Genomic DNA, 18,206 nt, shown 5'->3' on the forward strand with positions numbered 1-18,206 from the left:
CATAGCAGTCTTCCACTGTCTACTGAACAACAGGAGTAATGATAACAGCTAGCACATTTGGCAGCTTGCTGTAGTCAGATTCTATGCTGAACACTTATTCTCACAAGCATCTCCAGGAGGTAGATACTGTTATCCTTCTCACTTACTGGATAAGGAAACAAAGTTAAATAATTTGTCTTAGATCATACGACTAGAAATGCTGTCATTGCTGTGGATAAGAATATACCCTTACAACTCCACTTACTGGTCCCAAACCTCCCTGACTCAGGACTACAACTTTATGTTACTGCCTTTCCCTTTCACGATGTCATTCAAGGCTCAAAAAATTCCCTACATGTAACCACATCTGCCTTCAGAATAATTTTCAGGTGTGTGTATGTGTTTGTGTGGGAGTGTGCATGTGTGTGTATGTGTGTGTGTGCATGACTTACCACAATAGAGTCCTGATATGCCTCTTCCTGAAATTATAAGAATGTGAGATGGTCCCAATTTCGAAAACCCCATCAAGAGAGCTCCAACTAATGAGAGAATGTTTGCTACCAACATGGCTTTGATTCTGAAAATTTGAAAAGCAAGGATTATAAATTTAGCATCAAAACTTGGTAAAATTATTTGCTTTCAGAGCATGCTGAGATTTTTACCTAATAAAAATATTTTAATTGAATATTTTACATGTAACTCTAATGTGTGGTCTGTTGATCTTAAAAACACAATAATATTCTCACTCCATTTGCATTGAATATTTTAATTTTGCTGATAGAGCTAGTTGGGGAATCTTAAACCATGATTGCTACTTTGATCTGTCTGCGGGTTAAAGCATTAACAATAAGTAATATATATATAATGAGAGAATTTGGGTTGCATGTACCTGATCTCCACATTTTGATAGAGATGATTCAATTGTAATGATGACTGGTTTGCCTTAAGATAACACTTCTGACACCTTTTCAAATAGTTAACAATTAAGTTTTCTAGAAGTTGATTGTTTTAAACAATAATTGCCTGGTGATAGCGAAATTTAATTCCGTAGTTGTAATCTATGACATCCCTTTTTTTTTCTTTTAATGGTACAAGTTTTTAGTTGATATAGATCATGAAAGGAACTTTCAAAGTTAAGTTTTCTTTAGTATGAATTACTTGGAAATAAATTAAAACATGCTTTTACTTTAAGCCTTATCATAGAGAACTATAGTTATCCCTATTTTATCATTGTATGCCAGCATATTTCCAGAATCTATGAATTAATGTCAACCAATGTAAAATATGTAATAAAGCTGACAATAGCAACAAAAACATCATTTTCAAAATTAATCATATGAAAATTGACATTTGCAGGTATCTGATACTCTTCCTCCTGTTAAATGGGAAAGTGAGGTACACAAAAACCTTCTTCAAAGTTCAGTTGATGCTAAGGCCAATAAAAGAATTTGAGTGGACAGGTGTGAAAATTTTTGTCCCACAAAGAAATGTAGGTATCTTGTTATGCTCTATTTCAGTGTTTCAAACTTTAATAGGTGAGCTTTTTCTAAGCAAGTATCTTAAACACCAAACAGATTTTTTTTTTTTCTGGAAAATAAAACTATATAATCTCATACTGCAATGATTGCCCAAAAAACCATGTGATAGGCTGGATAATACCCCACAAGAGTCCACATCCTAATCTTCAGACCCTGGGGATATGTTACTTTATATGGCAAAGGGATTTTGCAGATTGATTAAATTAAGGATTTTGAATTGAAGAGATTATCCAGTAGGGCCCAATGATGTAATCATGACTATCCTTATACTAGGAAGGCAGAAGAGAAGGTGATGTGATGAAAGAAATAAAGCTTGTAGTGATGTGCTCTGAAGATGGAGGAAGGGGCCACAAGCCAAGGAACAGAAATGGCCACCAGAAGCTGGGAAAGGGAAAGGAAATGGACTCTTCCTCAGAGCCTCCAGAAAGAATGAGCCCTGCTGACACTGTGACTTCAGCCAAGTGAAACTGAATTTGGGTCTCCAAAACTGTAAGGAAACAAATTTGTGTTGTTTTAAGCCATTAAGTTTGTAGTAATTCATTAGAGCAGTAACGGCAAACTAGTATATGCAAGTTATCAACTACCCAGAGACAGGTAAAAAGAGTGCTTTAGAGCTGACCAGCTTCAGAACTGCATAGTAGAAAAAGACAGGGGTGTTTCTCTGTGAAGTGCTTTTTCTTTACACAAGGACAGAGGGCAGGCAAATTCAATAATTTACCCTAGGAAACTGTTACTAGCTAGCTAATAGTATATTCCATTAGGCGGGAAAAAGATAAAAAGTCGTAAAAGAGATAGATAGCCTGAAAGTATTTTTGATGCCGGATTGCTCTAAAGTCCCTCTTCCTTACCACCGGTGGATGCTGGAGCACCCTATACACCTTAAAGGATTTTAACTTCTGCTCAGACATGAGAAATGGCCAAGAATAAATAATCTAAAAATACACGAAATGATTGAATCAGGGAGAAAGAAATATATGTCTAAGTATATTTCTTTAAATCTTGCTCTAAATACTTCTGTAGGCATAGGCTTCTTCATCATCATCATCATCTACACTTGCTGCCTGCTCACTTAGTGCCAAGCAGTGTACTAAACCTTTTATATCCATTTTAATTTAATCCTTACAATAATGCCACGAGGGAGGTATTTTTTTCCCCACATTGCAGATGGAGGGAAACGTCTTAGAGAACTGAGATAACTTGCTTATTTTCACATAGCTATTAAGTGACAGAGCTGGGATTTGATCTGTGTGAAACCAAAGGTTAATGCTTTATTTTGGTGAGTTCCATTTTTGATACAAAAGAAAGAACATATTCAGAGGCAAGCTGTGTATACCTTCCCTCACTCGTGGTAGTGTGGATTGCCCAGATCATGGTCTCCCCCACCTTACCCTGGTACTTAAATTTTAAGTAAAATTTGACTTTGAGAACCCAAATCTATAAAATAGTGGCTATAGACATCTATTGACTATTAACACAATTACAAGGAAAGATGTTTTTTAAAGCAGTAACGGAAAAGCACACTTTTATTTACTTTTAACTAGTAGAGCAATGACCCTGGCAATAAGGACTATCATGTTATTTCTCAGTGAATCTCCCTAGAAAAATAGTTTTGTGAGAGAGACTGAACTATTTTGTCTTAATTTTGAAGTTAAAATTATTAGTTTTAGGGCTATTTTCAAGGAGGATCATTTTTCTACTGAGAGTTGGAGGAAGCCTCACTTTTAGTTCACAATAAATAATTTGATAAATGGTCATTTGACACTGTTTTGGGGTATGACCATTGTTGATGCTAAGTCCTAAGACCGTTTTTTTTGGCTGTGCTTCGTCTTAGTTGCAGCACGCAGGATCTTCGTTGTGGCATATTTTAGTTGCGGCATGCGGGATCTGTAGTTGAGGCATTCAGGCTCTTAGTTGTGGCATGCATGTGGGATCTAGTTCCCTGACCAGGGATCGAACCCGGACCCTCTGCTTTGGCAGCACAGAGTCTTACCCACTGGACCACCAGGGACGCCCCTAAATCCTAAGACTTGAGAAGACATGCATCCTGATTCCATCACCAGGACACTAATTAAATGTTTTAGAGTCAGTCACTGGATTGTTAGAATCTCGTCTTTAAATGAGAGACAAGGGCTTAAATTTTTTCTTCAGTGATGAGAAGAAGTATAAAACATCAATAGCTGCTAAAAGAGTCGGTCTATCCATATTTAAAAATTTAACTTAGCTTTGCTTAATTTTATTTATTTTAGACATAATTAATCTAGAAAAATTTCCAACTACTGCTTAAACCAACTTGGTGCAAATTGAAATGATTTTTAAATTTTTAAAATAATTAAAGCCAGTTAATGACCTGCATAATTTATGGATACTGATTTAAAGATCAGCTAAACACCAGTAAGTTGATAAAAATTTGAAGAACTGACCATTTTCTTTTATGGTAGAGGAAGTCCCTCTCAAATAAGAGTAAGAATAAAACTTGCATTACCATGCTACCCATTACTTAAGAGAAATTCTTACAGTCTTATTATACGAAAGCTCCAGTACAAGAGGAAGAACTTATCAGAATTTAATAACCAGAGAGGGAAAACTATAATTTAAAGTAGGAATTTTAGGACTTCCCTGGTGGTCCAGTTGTTAAGACTCTGCACTTCCACTGCAGGGGGTGCGGGTTCGATCCCTGGTCCGGGAAATAAGATTCCTGCATGCCATGTGGCATGGCCAAGAAAAAAAAAAGTAGGGATTTTAATAATTAAATGAGGGACTCCCCTGGTGGTCCAGTGGTAAAGAATCCGCCTTCCAATACAGGGGACGCGCGTTCGATCCCTGGTCAGGGAACTAAGATCCCACATGCTGCAGGGCAACTAAGGCCATGCGCCACAACTACTGAGCTCGCGCACCTCAACGAGAGAGAGAAAACCCGCACGCCACAAGTAGAGAGAAACCTGAGCAGACTGTGTGCCGTAACAAAAAAGATCCTACATGCCTCAACAAAGATCCTGTGTGCCGCAACTAAGACCCAACGCAGCCAAAAAAAAAAAAAAAATATATATATATGGAAAATAAATAAATACAATAAATAAATATTTAAAAAAATAGTTAAATGAATCGTAATCCAGTATTACTAAGATAGTTGCCTATATCATTTAGAACTTTAAAGGTTTTTGCATTTTCTAAATTTTCCATATTTGCATGTTTTTATCATGAGAAAAAAAGTGATAAAAGATGGATACAAAGAGCAGAAAATAAATCTAAAGAAATAACCATTTTATTTTCTGTTTTACTTCCTCTCTATGGGGGTGTGGGGAATCCAAGAGCTTTAGTACATCACATGACTAAATGAAATTTGAGTGTAAAGGAGTTCCACTGATGTTTTTAATCCAAAACACGTAATAGAAACCAAAGTAGAGAAATGGAGACACCACTTGCTTCATCTGTGGTTGGGGCTTTGAGATAAAAGGAGCAGCAGCTAGAAACCCCATACCAAGTATATTGGGCAACTGGGAGCTGGGGATATTGACTGGACCTTAGGACCTGACTGATCCAAATGTCAAATTCTAATCCGAAAATGAAAACCTGAATGTCTGAGGAATGGAGCAATTTGATGAAGCCAACAATCGACTCCCAGGTTAAAAATTCCACGCTTGACTCCCCACTGAGTTCCTGAGTAAACCACTTGTGCAGTGGTTTCTCAATATGTTTTACAAGTTACAAAGTCAGAGAATCAGAGTGATTATCTAGAAATACACACCAAACTCACTTTTGCTGTAAATGCCTCCACTATTAAGCCGATGGTTGCAACAGATTTCTCCATTATTTGGTCCAATACCAACCTAACTCATAGGGTCGTGAGTTGAAAAAACAACTCTGAAACTATTCCACAAAAGGAAAGATGATTTCTTTCTAAACAAATTATGACACCCAAAATACTGAAGTTTCTGTGTTTATGCTTGTTTATGAAATTTGCCTACCTTCCAAGCTGGTCCCCAAGCAACCCACCAAAGAATGAGGCAATCATTCCACCAACTGGAAAGCTGGACACAGACAGGGACCAGAACATGGTGATGAGGCTGGCAGATGCCACAGGCTCTTCCTCAGCCCAAGGGGTTGGTGTTGGGACCCTTAGGAATGGGCTTGTGGGTCGCTCCTCTGTACTGTTGATAGCATAGCTGTTGATAGCTTTTCGGTCATCAAGCGGAACACCCAAAACATGTCTATAATGGGTTATTATTACCTAAGGAGATAAAATAAAGAAAAATAGCTCCAATATTTCAAACATTCTGTATATTTTTGTTTGTTTTTCCTTTAAAATATTTGTTATGTGTTTAAACAGGATTATCTCAATTATGTGTGTTATACACATACTAATGCATATAGTTGTTTCAGTTGACCATATCCTACGAAACAGAGGTCACAAATTCCAGTGCCAACAGGAACCAGACAGGAACAAACAAGTGAAGGAGGCAAGAAGGATCTTGATGACTAGAGGACTGAAATACTGTCTGTAATTTTGAGAATGTAATAGTGATTTGGCAGAATTTATTTGTCCCATCTGAAGGAGGAAGTTGCAATGTGAGACTAGTGTTGCATGACCTTTAATTTTTTTTTTAACATCTTTATTGGAGTAAAATTGCTTTACAATGTTGTGTTAGTTTCTGCTGTATAACAAAGTGAATCAGCTATATGTATACATATATCCCCATATCCCCTCCCTCTTGCGCCTCCCTCCCACCCTCCCTATCCCACCCCTCTAGGTGGTCACAAAGCCCTCAGCTGATCTCCCTGTGCTATGCAGCTGCTTCCCACCAGCTATCTAGTTTACATTTGGTAGTGAATATATGTCCATACCACTCTCTTACTTCGTCCCAGCTTACCCTTCCCCCTCCCCGTGTCCTCAAGTCCATTCTCTACGTCTGAGTCTTTATTCCTGTCCTGCCCCTAGGTTCATCAGAACCATTTTTTTTTTTAGATTCCATATATATGTGCTAGCATATGGTATTTGTGTTTAGATTCCATATATATGTATATGTGTTAGCATATGGTATTTGTTTTTCTCTTTCTGACTTACTTCACTCTGTATGACAGACTCTAGGTCCATCCACCTCACAAATAGTTCAACTTCATTTCTTTTTATGGCTGAGTAATATTCCACTGTATATATGTGCCACATCTTCTTTATCCATTTATCTGTTGATGGACACTTAGGTTGTTTCCATGTCCTGGCTATTGTAAATAGTGCTGCAATGAACATTGTGGTACATGTATCTTTTTGAATTGTGGTTTTCTCAGGGTATATGCCCAGTAGTGATCTTGCTGGGTCATATGGTAGTTCTATTTTTAGTTTTTTAAGGAACCTCCATACTGTTCTCCATAGTGGCTGTATCAGTTTACATTCCCACCAACAGTGCAAGAGAGTTCCCTTTTCTCCACACCCTCTCCAGCATTTATTGTTTGTAGATTTTTTGATGATGGTCATTCTGACTGGTGTGAGGTGATACCTCATTGTAGTTTTGATTTGCATTTCTCTAATGATTAGTGATGTTGAGCATCCTTTCATGTATTTGTTGGCAATCTGTATATCTTCTTTGGAGAAATGTCTATTTCTTTAATTTTTAAAGAGAAGCCAGAAATCTGGATTTTTATGTAAAATTCTTCAAGTTTTAAAGGTTGGCAACTATCCAAATTGAAAATATCCTGCAGTTTGAAAAGATACATTTTCACTCCACTGTTACCCCTGCATAGCAGGATTTAAATTGGCTTCTGTAAATATTTTAATAGAAACATAAAAGTAGGTATAAGAATAAAGATTGGGAAAGATGAGGCCAAAAATAAAGTTGGTATACAAATTCAAACACTAGGTGCTGTATCCTTGCTTTAGGTGAGCTCTAAATTTATTAATAAGCTTCCTAGCAGCCAGTGAAAAGAGAGGAAAACAGTCATATATACTGGTGAATTCTGAAGATCAAAAACAACTCAGTAGTACCTGAGAAGGTGTTGAGACCTGAAGGAAGTTTCTTGTATGGGTCCTCACAGAGTTCAGTATGTAACAGAATAAACAACGTTCAAAACTAGATTTCACAGTGCCATATTTTATAATGTGTTTCAGTAGAGGTAAAGATCAAACAAAAGTATAATCGAGTAAAGGCACATCTTTCAGGCTCTCTTCCTTTTGTGTCATTCCTCTTGATGATTTGGTCACTATTCAGCAATGAGCTGGGAGGACCTCTGACAAGGACCTGGAATGCAGCTGCCCTAGGTTGCCAGTCCTGGGCAAAGTCCTATGTGGTAAAATCAGCTGATGAGGGAGAGAATGATATCCTCTTACAATAAAAGAGGTCTGATCCAGACATTTACCTCATGGAAGGCCACTCTATATGGATAATATACACAGAAGAAAGGCTGAAAAGAAATATCCCAAATGTTCTCAGCAGTTTGCTCTACATGAATAATCATGAATTTTTTTCTTCTAAAACTTTCTGCAACAGGCATGCATAGTTTTCATACTCGTAAAAAAAGTGTGACTTTAAAATACCCTAAAATAATTCCAAATGTCATTCTGCTAATAAAAACAAATGGGCCTGAATGACTCTTCTTACGTAATAGTGTTTAAGCAGCTCTTTCCATACAGAAGGAAGGGGTTATAGAGAGGGCACTAAGCCGGATGCGGATGGGGGATCTCTGTGTTTAGGTCTGGCTCTAGGACTTGGATTGGAGGAGGGGAAACCTTATATTAATTTTCCCTCTGAGACTGAAGAGGATGCTTTAAATAAGGATTTGAAAATTTCTCCCACAAGAAGAGAAAAGGTTCTACCAATTCCAAATTTCAAGAATCCTGTTAAATCAGCATGTGGTGTCATCACCCACAGAAAAAATAATATGGCCCCCAGAGTTATTCCCTAAGCCTCTCAGCCTTGGCAAGGGCTGCCACACTCATGATGCTATGTGGTACCGAACCAGAGCACATCTTTTAGCTCAAGGAGCAACCCTTTTCAGCAGATGGACTGTGGCAAGTACACACTTCACACGTTCACACCCTGTAGTCTCTTACATTTTCCTTGGAGTCCAGTGTCGTAAGAGAAGCAGATGAAATATGATGGATTCATAGAAGGCACCGAACAAATGCTTGTACCATCACCCTATGCCACCCCTTCCCCTAGCTTCTCTTCTCTCTCTCTCTGTTTCTTTCTCTCTCTCTTCTTCATTCACTAAACACTTTATTGTTTACATCAATCATTGTGCTTGGCACTGGTGCCAGGAAGAAGAATAAGACATCAATCCCACCCTAAATGACCTGACAGTCTGATTCAGAGCAGAGGGGACGAAGTCCTGATTTCCCCACTTACAGGCTGTGGGATCTGAGAAAAATGACATCCTTCTCCTGTCTATTCACTGGAAACCAGAGTAGGGATGCACAAAGTAAATGAGAAAAATGATAGAAATTATTCAATATTTTTAAAAAATACCCATTCAAATAGTCAACATGGAGAAAACCCAAACTTTGTTGGCCTTCTTGACTATTATTTAAAAGTTTTGTATTATTTTACTTTGGGTCACCTATGGGAGACAGGAGTAGGGGGAAGGACTAGAATCTTGTTAGTGTTAGGGCTCCTAAGTGTTTTGTTTGCTTGTTTGTCTTTTTTTTTCTTGTGATGAGAACTCAGGATTTACTGTCTCAAAAACTTTCATATATAACATACAGCAGTGTTAATTATATTTATCATGTTGTACATTACATCCCTAGTACTTATTTATCCTATACCTGGAAGTTTGTACCTTTGACCTCCTTCATCCAATTCCATCCCCTCCCCTGCCTACCCCCCACCCCCGCAGGGTTCCAAAATGTTTTGATCTGGACAAGAAATGGGCATAATAAGGTTGTTGGGCGAGTCAAATGGGGGAGAGCATATGTTAGTGCCTGACGCACAGTGAGTTGGTGTCAATACATGTTTGTGCACTGAAACAACCCTATCCTTCCATTGTTTCCTCTTATTCCCTGGCATTTCCATCTGTGCGTCTGGGAGCTCTGAATGCATGCTTCAATCAGCTCTTAAGTTTTTTTTAAAAAAATCCTTGGGCACGTGGTATTCTAGCTGGAGTTTTCTGTGAGCTCAGCGAATAGCTGAATCAGAGATCAAGGATTATTTATTACTCTTTCTTTTTCTGTGAGGGTTTTAAAGTGAGGAGTCAAGGCCAAGTTATCAGCCTTGGAACCATGCCTGTGGAACCTGACAGAAGACCAGGGTTATCCCGTGTTCCCCACGTGGACACACCTTATCTCTCTGCATGCGGAGCAGATACCTTTCTGTCACTGTTAGAAATTGCCAAAAAGAGAACTTGTGCATGTTTCACTTGCCTGTTGAGGTGCATTGATCACGCCAATGTCATATCCAAACTGGAAGGAACCCAGCACGGCAGTGAAGACAGTAAAAACCAAGGTCCTGGTGACCTGTGGGGAACGAAACACAGGGCTGGGAAACACCAGGCAATTCCAGTTACCATCGTCCCATCACTCTGCAGCTTGGACTTCTGACAGGCTCCACTGGCTGTTTCTTGCCCCTTGATACTCATTCACTGTGTGCCCTATGCTCCTGGCAGGGCTCATTCATATGGGACTGTGGGGGCACCTTTCATTTCCCCTACACTGCTAAAGCAGCAAAAATCTGGGGCAGCTTCGTCCAGGGGAGGAACCGGACATACTTTCCCATATATATATGTGTATATATTCTTTTAAGCTTCAAAATCAGGACTGTGAACTAGAATTGCTGCTGACTAAAGGCCACTGCCAAGATAAAAACAGTTTTAAAATAAAATTTTAAAAATCATTGAAAAGTCAAATAAGACACCAGTAACAAAGAGATAGGGAGCTCTGCTGGACATTGCCATGATACAGAAACACCTCAAAACTCATCTAAGAGGCACCACAATCCACATCAACATCTAGGTAAAATAGTTTTCAGGATCTGCAACTTGTTGAACCTAGAGCTGTGAATTAAGGGATATTATTTTCTCCCCAACTTCATGCAGCTACAAAAAACTGTAGAAAGTGGCAGAGCATCCATCCTTTTCAACTTATAATTACATGTCTAACCATCTTAGAGAAATCATATCATGCATACAGAGTCACATATAAGGATATTTGACGCAGCATTTTTGTGCATGTTATAGCAAGAATTGTGGAAAGAACCTAAATGTCATTCAATGGAATGGCCAAATAGATTCAAATACATCATGATACATACAACACATTATGCTGCAGTTAGAATAATGTGATTGTTATATACTGACTTTTTAAGTGACAAAGGAAATTGTGAAATCTCATTATTTTTTTAAAAAGACTTAAACCTAAGTGTTATTTGATTTGTGTGTGTTTTATGTAATTCATAGAATATTTTCTTGAAGAACAAATAACAAAAGGATGACCTTTGAGGAGGAATGTGAGACTGGAGAGGTGGGGTAAAAGAGTATTTTTCTTTTATTTATATTATTATACATTTTATAAGGAAAATATTTCATGTAAAATTATGTAATTTGAAATTTTAAAGTAAATGACATGAGATATAGCAGGAACTTTGTTGAATGAATGAATGAGTCATATCAACACAGCATTTAGTTCCCACTCTGATACTTAGTGGGTATGTGACCCAAGCCACTTTCCCTATATAATCTTCAGTTTTTCTCTAAACTGGCAAATAATTATAAATCCCCCTACTCCAGCATGAAGAATAACTAATTAACCAGACCTCCGTATTCCCCAATTAAGCTGGAGATCAGAAGTTTCACAGTGTCATCATCAACAAAGTATTATCACAGTACCACCCTGAGAGCCCTTGAAGTTACTGTCTAGTGGTCCTAAAACCAGACTTTACTTGAAGAGCTTATTACACGTGTAGCTTCCTGGGGCTCACCTCAGATCTACTAGCGGATTGGAATCTCTGGGGTGAGGATTGGGAATCTGTATGTTCCCTCTCTTTCTACTAATTCAGAATTAATTGCAGGTGGCACCTATATAGACTTTCCCTCCCAGTAACTTTGTTCCCCGAAAGACAAGACATCAAAGCTGACCCAAATTATATGCTAATATGATATATATATATATCTCCAAAGAACCATATAATATCATATAACTATGAAGCATATATATAATATCTTATATATCATATAATTATATAATTCACATTTGTATTTATTAGATATAAATCATATATACATATATAGTTATTTATTAATAATAGTAAAATAATATATAAATAAAATATATGTAAAAAGTGCACATGTGCGAGTGCTTGCACACACAGATACACACACACGGTATGGTTATAGTGTGTGGGATTACCAGAGACTTTGAATTATCCTCTAAAATGGAACTGGAGACATCTAAAATGCAGTGGCTCAGGCAGCCAGAGCTGAGATGAGGTTCCATTCACTTGGTTGGTGATTTCTCCTTAAATCCTTTTTCCCTTTAAGCTGTTTCCAAGGACAGAGAATTTCATCCCATTTACAGATAGCATCATTAGTAATGAGGGGACCAAGAAGTGCCTTAAGCAGGCTTTAACCCCCTTCTTGATAATCTCCATTACTACAGTCTGGACAATCTGATGTTAGGTGCAATGCAAACACAGCTTCAATGCCTAATACTGAATATTTTGCCTACTGCATGCCATTCACGGCGGTATGTGTATTACGTCATTTACCTGTAATAGTTTTCTCTTGTTGCTATTACAAATAACCAAACAAAGCAGTGGCTTAAATAACACAAATTTATTATTTTACAGTTTCTGTAGATGAGAAGGTCTGACACTAGTCTCATCAGACTAAAATTGAGGTGTTGGCAAGCTGTGTTCCTTTCTGGAGGATGTAGGGGAAAATTTGGGTTGATGATAGAATTTAGTTGCTTGTGGTTGAAGGACCAGGGTCTGTGCTAGCTGTAAAGCAAGGGCCATTCCCAGCTCTGGAGGTCACAGCATTCCTTGATTAGTCATGCCCTTCCTCCATCTTCATAGCCAGAATCTCCCTATCTCAAGGTCCATAACGGTAATGGCATTTGTAAAGCCCTTTTTACTACGTGAGGTAACATATTCACAGGTTCTGGGGACAAGGTTGTGGACATCTTTTGAGGACCATTATTCTGCCAACCGCACTCCTCATGACAGTACCATTAGTATCCCTATTTTATAGATAACTAGACTAGTTAAAGTCTTACAGCCAGTAACTTGTATTGATAGAATAATGATTTGGATCCAGAACTTATGCTTTTAATTACTTGGTTATTTTGCATTTCTCATTGATCAGAAACAAACATTCACAAGCCAAACAGGTCTGAAACTCTAGGATCCTAATCTTTCTAAATTGAAAAAAAAAAACTAAGCGTGCGCATATTTATAGGATTTGCCGATTGTGATACTGAAGCAAATCACCAAACACCGACCAGTTCCAAGCGCATTTTCCATTTTCCCACCACTCACCACACAAATCCCCTCCTTCCTCACACACTCATAAAAAACTTCTGTGAGGTTTCTGATGAAAATCAAAAAGGGCTACTCAACTGCTCATCTGTAGCTCAGCTGAAGAAGAACCTCAGGTCCTACCCAACACCAAGCCCAGGGCTATGATATACTTGCCCAGTTTCATCCCTGCATCTCCTTTTCTTCCGTGGCAGAGTCTCCCAGCACTTGTTGTCTTAGTGACTTCCCCTCCCACTCCATCCCTGGGCTTCTGCTCTCTGCTGGCTCTCTCTTCCTGTCCCCACCAGACAAGCATTTGGTTCCTTTCTTCTTATTTTGAGCCCAACTGGTGAGCAATGGTGAGCAGCGGTGCTACAGAAATGGAAGTTGGGGATGAAGGTAGTGGCTGCAGCAGATCTGGTCCCCTATAATCTCCATCAGCCTTCCTCTTCCACTGCAAATGACAGTCTCAGTCACAACAGTGTTAGCTGTTCCTCATTGCTTTGACAAAAATGTAAGCTAATTTTCAAACGTAGACGATCTCTGGAACTCCTGTCCCATTACCTTCCAATCAAATTGTTCTAAGTCATTACTATAGAAATATTGGAGCTGCCCCCAAGATCACTTTCTCACATTATAGGGATAACAAAAAAGCCACTGTGAAGGAGATAAGAGAGGTTTTAAACATTTAGAAATCTTAGGGTGTTCTTGAAGTCTTTGTCCTCTGGTCTTCCTGGCTTCTTTTTCAGTGTTGGCTCTGGTACTGCCATCCATGGCCTGCAGTTCCCCACTTTAACTCCTTGAGATAGAAATTTCATCCAAAAAATTGTATGAGTAATTAAATTGGTAATTAATTTAAGGTAATTAATTGAGTAATTAAAGTAGCAATCAAAAAAAAAAAGAAAAAAAGAAATTTCGGGGCTTCCCTGGTGGTGCAGTGGTTGAGAGTCTGCCTGCCAATGCAGGGGACACGGGTTCAAGCCCTGGTCTGGGAAGATCCCATATGCCGCGGAGCAACTAGGCCCGTAAGCCACAACTACTGAGCCTGCGCGTCTGGAGCCTGTGCTCCGCAACAAGAGAGGCCGCGACAGTGAAAGGCCCGCGCACCGCGATGAAGAGTGGCCCCCACTCGCCACAACTGGAGAAAGCCCTCGCACAGAAACGAAGACCCAACACAGCCAAAAATAAATAAATTAATTAATTTTTTAAAAAAAGAAATTTCATCCAAAAAATTGTATGAGTAATTAAATTGGTAATTAATTTAAGGTAATTAATTGAGCCATTAAAGTAGCAATCAAAAAAAAAAGAAATTTCATCCAGTTGGTCAGATAAGGAGCAATCTCATTTATTTTAAGCGGGCCACTTGGATTCCCAACCAAAGTGATCATACCAAATATCAAAGTCTCTGGAACTGTTTGATTGCATTTTCTTTTTTGTTTTTGTTTTGTACCTCTTATTTTCAGGTTTGATTTCCCTCTCTGAACTCCATTTTGAACTGGCTCTTCACTTCCCATCATTTCTTTTTCCATTGTGAAATAAAAAGAGATAACATTTGTAGTTAACCTTTGTGGTTAGACTTGGTCAGAGAAAGTTTTGTTTATGAGAGGGAAAATTTCTGAAAACTACTAAACAACTTAGTTTGAATTGGCCCATTAACCTCCATTTATTCAATCTAATATCCAAGAGGTTGACTCAAGGATAGGTACATAGGAGCCAGTGAAAACGGTGAGAACTTAGAGAGGAACTTACTCTTGTCCAGGCTCTGTGTTCTAAATGGTTTGCCTGTTCTCTCAACAACCTTGTAAGTGGAAATTATTATACCATTTTACATATGGGAAAAGGTAATGATATGGAAAGGGTAATGAACTCATCTAAAGGCCATATATCCACCAAGTGGCAGAAGATATTCAAGCCTTTTCTCTCAACTTCTTCATAGGCAACAGGGTATTAAGCATGCACTTTTAGAAAGACTATCTTAATTTGGAGCTTAATAATTTTAGGTTAAAGAAACTATGTTCTATATCCAATTAAAAATATGCTGCTGGATAAATGTCGAAGAGTAGAATGGGCAAGTGGCTGAACCTTAACATAAAACAAATGTGGTGTTTATTTTGTGGCTTAGAAATCAGATGGAGTCTATTAGGAAAAACAAATAGGCTTGGGAGTCAGAAAACCTGGAAGAGTCCCAGCTAGGCCCTTAACATCCCCAAATCTCAGTTTCTTTACCCTGAAAATGGGTATAATAATAGTTAATGCATAGAATTGTTATAAAGGCGGAATAAGATACACACTGTGGTCTTCCGATAAATAGTGAAAGGGCTAAAAAAACAACTGATCTTTAATCACATCATTATCATCTCATTTATCACTCTTACCAAACAACCACCTGTCAAATTTTTAGACATCACCAATAATCTTCATAACACTACTGCAAAGTACATGAAATTATCCCCATTTTACAGGTGAGGAAACCAGGGCTCAGAGATTAAGTGGTATGCCCAACACACATAGCTGATGACTAACAGATACTCTTGTATTGGAAACCAGAGCTCATCTTAAACTCCCACTGCTAAACAAAAAGGCAGATTTTCAGCATCTATTGATTGACTAGGTAGGGAGCAGAGCTTGTACTCTTTCCTCTACAAAATACTATGTACACCAACCCAAAGACGATCTTGCACCCTACTTTGGAAAAGTCCAGGAGCTTCTCAAGCCATAGAATTCTCAAGCTGAAAGGGACCTTTGAGAGCAATGGATTCTAGGCTAATTTCTTCCTTTTTCAGTTGAAGAATCTGAGTCCAAGTCTTTTGAATTATACAGTGCATTACTGGGTATATCCAGAGTGAGAACCCAGGTCTCCTAACCCTCAGTCTCATGCTTAGTTCACTTCTTTCAAAGTCTGGGTGGTTTTACAAAGCTATAACATTGTGCTTTACATCAGTTCTCATTCTTTCTGGGTTCCCTTTTTAGGCAATTCCTTAATTCTCAAGAGAAGTACTACAACACAATTTCTAAAGGCCCCTAAGGGAATTTAATGATAGTTCTATATGAAACTTGATCATAGGCTATGTGCCAGGCACCGTGGTTAAGCACCTTTCTTTTTGCAGTATCTACCAAACTTCAGTTGTTTGAACACTACCTTCATAATTTTTGCCAAATCTACATACCATCTGTATAGTTATTAACTTAATATTTGTCTTTATACTGTTTTAAAGTTTTAACTACTTTAGCTGTATCCTGGGCTGTTATAGGAAATCATGAAATCCTAGTTATTCCTTAAATACACATTATATAAATACATAACTATTGACATTAAAATGTTTGTCATCTGAGTTTCTCTAATATTATCTCATTTAATTACTCCCATACAGTAGAGAACTATTATAATCCTTGTATATCCCATACTATATCCTTATGTTATATCCCAGTGTGTTCTTAATTTGTTGCAATAGAGAAAAGCACTCGAGAAAATCACACAGACTAGTCAGAAAACAGAGAAAATATCCTTAAAATCTCAATTAGTGGATAGGCCAGTTAAATAACTTAACCCCAGTATCACAGCAGGTAAGTAGTATCAGCACACTCCAAATCCAGGCCCCTGACTGCAAAGCCTGTGCTCCTAGCCTTGTCACTTACTGACATGAAAGATGGCTCAGCAGAGTAAGTTACACCAGATCAGAACTTAGAGGTCCTACTCTAACACACATTTACCTACTTGTATGATTGTGTGCAGAGGTGGGTGCATTTGGTTGGGGGATACTTAGAAAACAGCAACAGCACTACACCCTTTGTATTTTCAAGTTTTTATTTTGAAAAGTATATCTACAGAGAAGTTGAAAAAGTAGTGCAGTGAACACTCCATAACCTTCACCTGTGTTCACCAATGGTTAACCTTTACCACATTTGTTTAACTCTCCGTGTGTGTGTGTGTGTGTGTGTTGTTTTGGCTGAATCATTTGAAAATAAGTAGCAGATACTTGTGTCACTTCACTCCTAAATACTTCAGCATGTACTCACTAAGAACATTCTCCTACATAATTACAATACCATTATCATATCCAAGAATGTAATAGTTATAAAACATTATCTAATATACCATTTTCAAAATTTCTCACTATCCCCATATTGTCCCTTAGAGCTGTTTTCTTCTTCCTTCCACCATCTAAGATCACTTGTTGCATTTGGTCATCAGTTCTTCTTAGTCTCCTTTAATCTAGAACAGGCCTTCTACCCCTTGTTTTTCAAATATTGATATTTTTGAAGATTTCAGATCAGTTTCACGATTAGTTAGATTTGGGTTAATATGCCTTTTTTTGCACATTCCTTCCGTAATATGGTTATGTAGTACCACTCGAGAAAACATTACACAGACTAGTCAGAAAAGAGAGCAAATACACTTAAAATCCCAATTACTGAATAAAAACTATGATTTTTTTAGCAGCCAAACTATCAACCGGCCAAGAGAAGTAGCTTTGATCTGTGATAGCTACACCCAACATCCCCCAAATCCTCAATATGCTCACTGACTTCAACAGATTTCCCTATTCATGTCCTCAAATGGACATAATACGACTGTACCTTATCTTCTGTCATTTTGTGGGTTGGAGTCCTCCTGTTAATTCCAGGTCCTGTAGTGAGTGTGGCAGATGCAGTGGCCAGTCCCTGACTGTCCTCCTCCAGCTTTCTGAGACTAGTTATACATTAGAGTAGGAGGAGCAAGGCAAAGAAGGCATGAGGCCAAGTCTAATCTTGGGCAGAGGGTGAATATTGATGAGAATCCAATCAATAAATGCTTTGCCTCTGTGACTTGTGGCTTCAATGTCTTTGTTCCACCAGGAAAGAAAATGGGAGCAGGTCCCTTAGGCGTAAGTTAGAAACCAGAGGCGGTCATGTTTTAAGGCACGTTCTAAATGGGGCAGTAACCAGGGGCAGGTGAAAAAAGAAATCTTTGGGGTCTTTTGTCGAAAATGAGAGAAGCTGGGCTGCCACGCTATGCTGTGGGGAAAAGAAAGACAGGTGCGTGGGAGGCACATGCACTGCCCTGCAGAGAAACAGTACTGTGGTGCTTGCGCTTCAGAGCTGGACTGTGTGACCAGAGGTCACTGTAGGCTTGAGTGGTGACCTGAATGCGTTTGGAGAGTCAGGAACTTGGGTCTGAATCTCACCATTTTACTGGTGTTGTGACCTTAAACAAGTGGCTCATTGTGACTTTTCTGTGCCTTAGTTTTTTCACCTGATAGAATGAAAATAACAG

At 38.4% G+C, this 18,206-nt stretch overlaps 1 protein-coding gene and 1 non-coding gene across 5 annotated transcripts in view; both read right to left on the minus strand.

The window, feature by feature from the left end:
• SLC2A2 (solute carrier family 2 member 2) overlaps positions 1-17,636 on the minus strand; it is a 34,255-nt gene extending 16,619 nt beyond the window's left edge. For 2 of the 4 annotated variants that reach the window (XM_007197512.2, XM_007197511.2), the window contains exons 1-4: positions 17,531-17,636; positions 9,865-9,957; positions 5,483-5,745; positions 432-556 (exon numbers count right to left, since the gene is read on the minus strand). In XM_007197512.2, coding sequence (XP_007197574.2) covers positions 432-556; positions 5,483-5,745; positions 9,865-9,957; positions 17,531-17,545 — 496 coding nt within the window. In that variant the 5' untranslated portion in view covers positions 17,546-17,636. Of the gene's footprint in view, positions 1-431; positions 557-5,482; positions 5,746-9,864; positions 9,958-17,530 lie in introns of those variants that run through there. The other 2 variants (XM_007197513.2, XM_007197515.2) reach the window with 2 other exon arrangements.
• Positions 3,453-3,525, minus strand: TRNAG-GCC (transfer RNA glycine (anticodon GCC)). The gene has a single exon. It is a non-coding gene; the product is annotated as a tRNA-Gly (tRNA).
• Positions 17,637-18,206: the final 570 nt, after the last annotated feature.

The sequence above is a fragment of the Balaenoptera acutorostrata genome, chromosome 4 (genome assembly GCF_949987535.1).
Source record: "Balaenoptera acutorostrata chromosome 4, mBalAcu1.1, whole genome shotgun sequence".
NCBI classification, from domain to species: Eukaryota; Metazoa; Chordata; class Mammalia; order Artiodactyla; family Balaenopteridae; genus Balaenoptera; species Balaenoptera acutorostrata.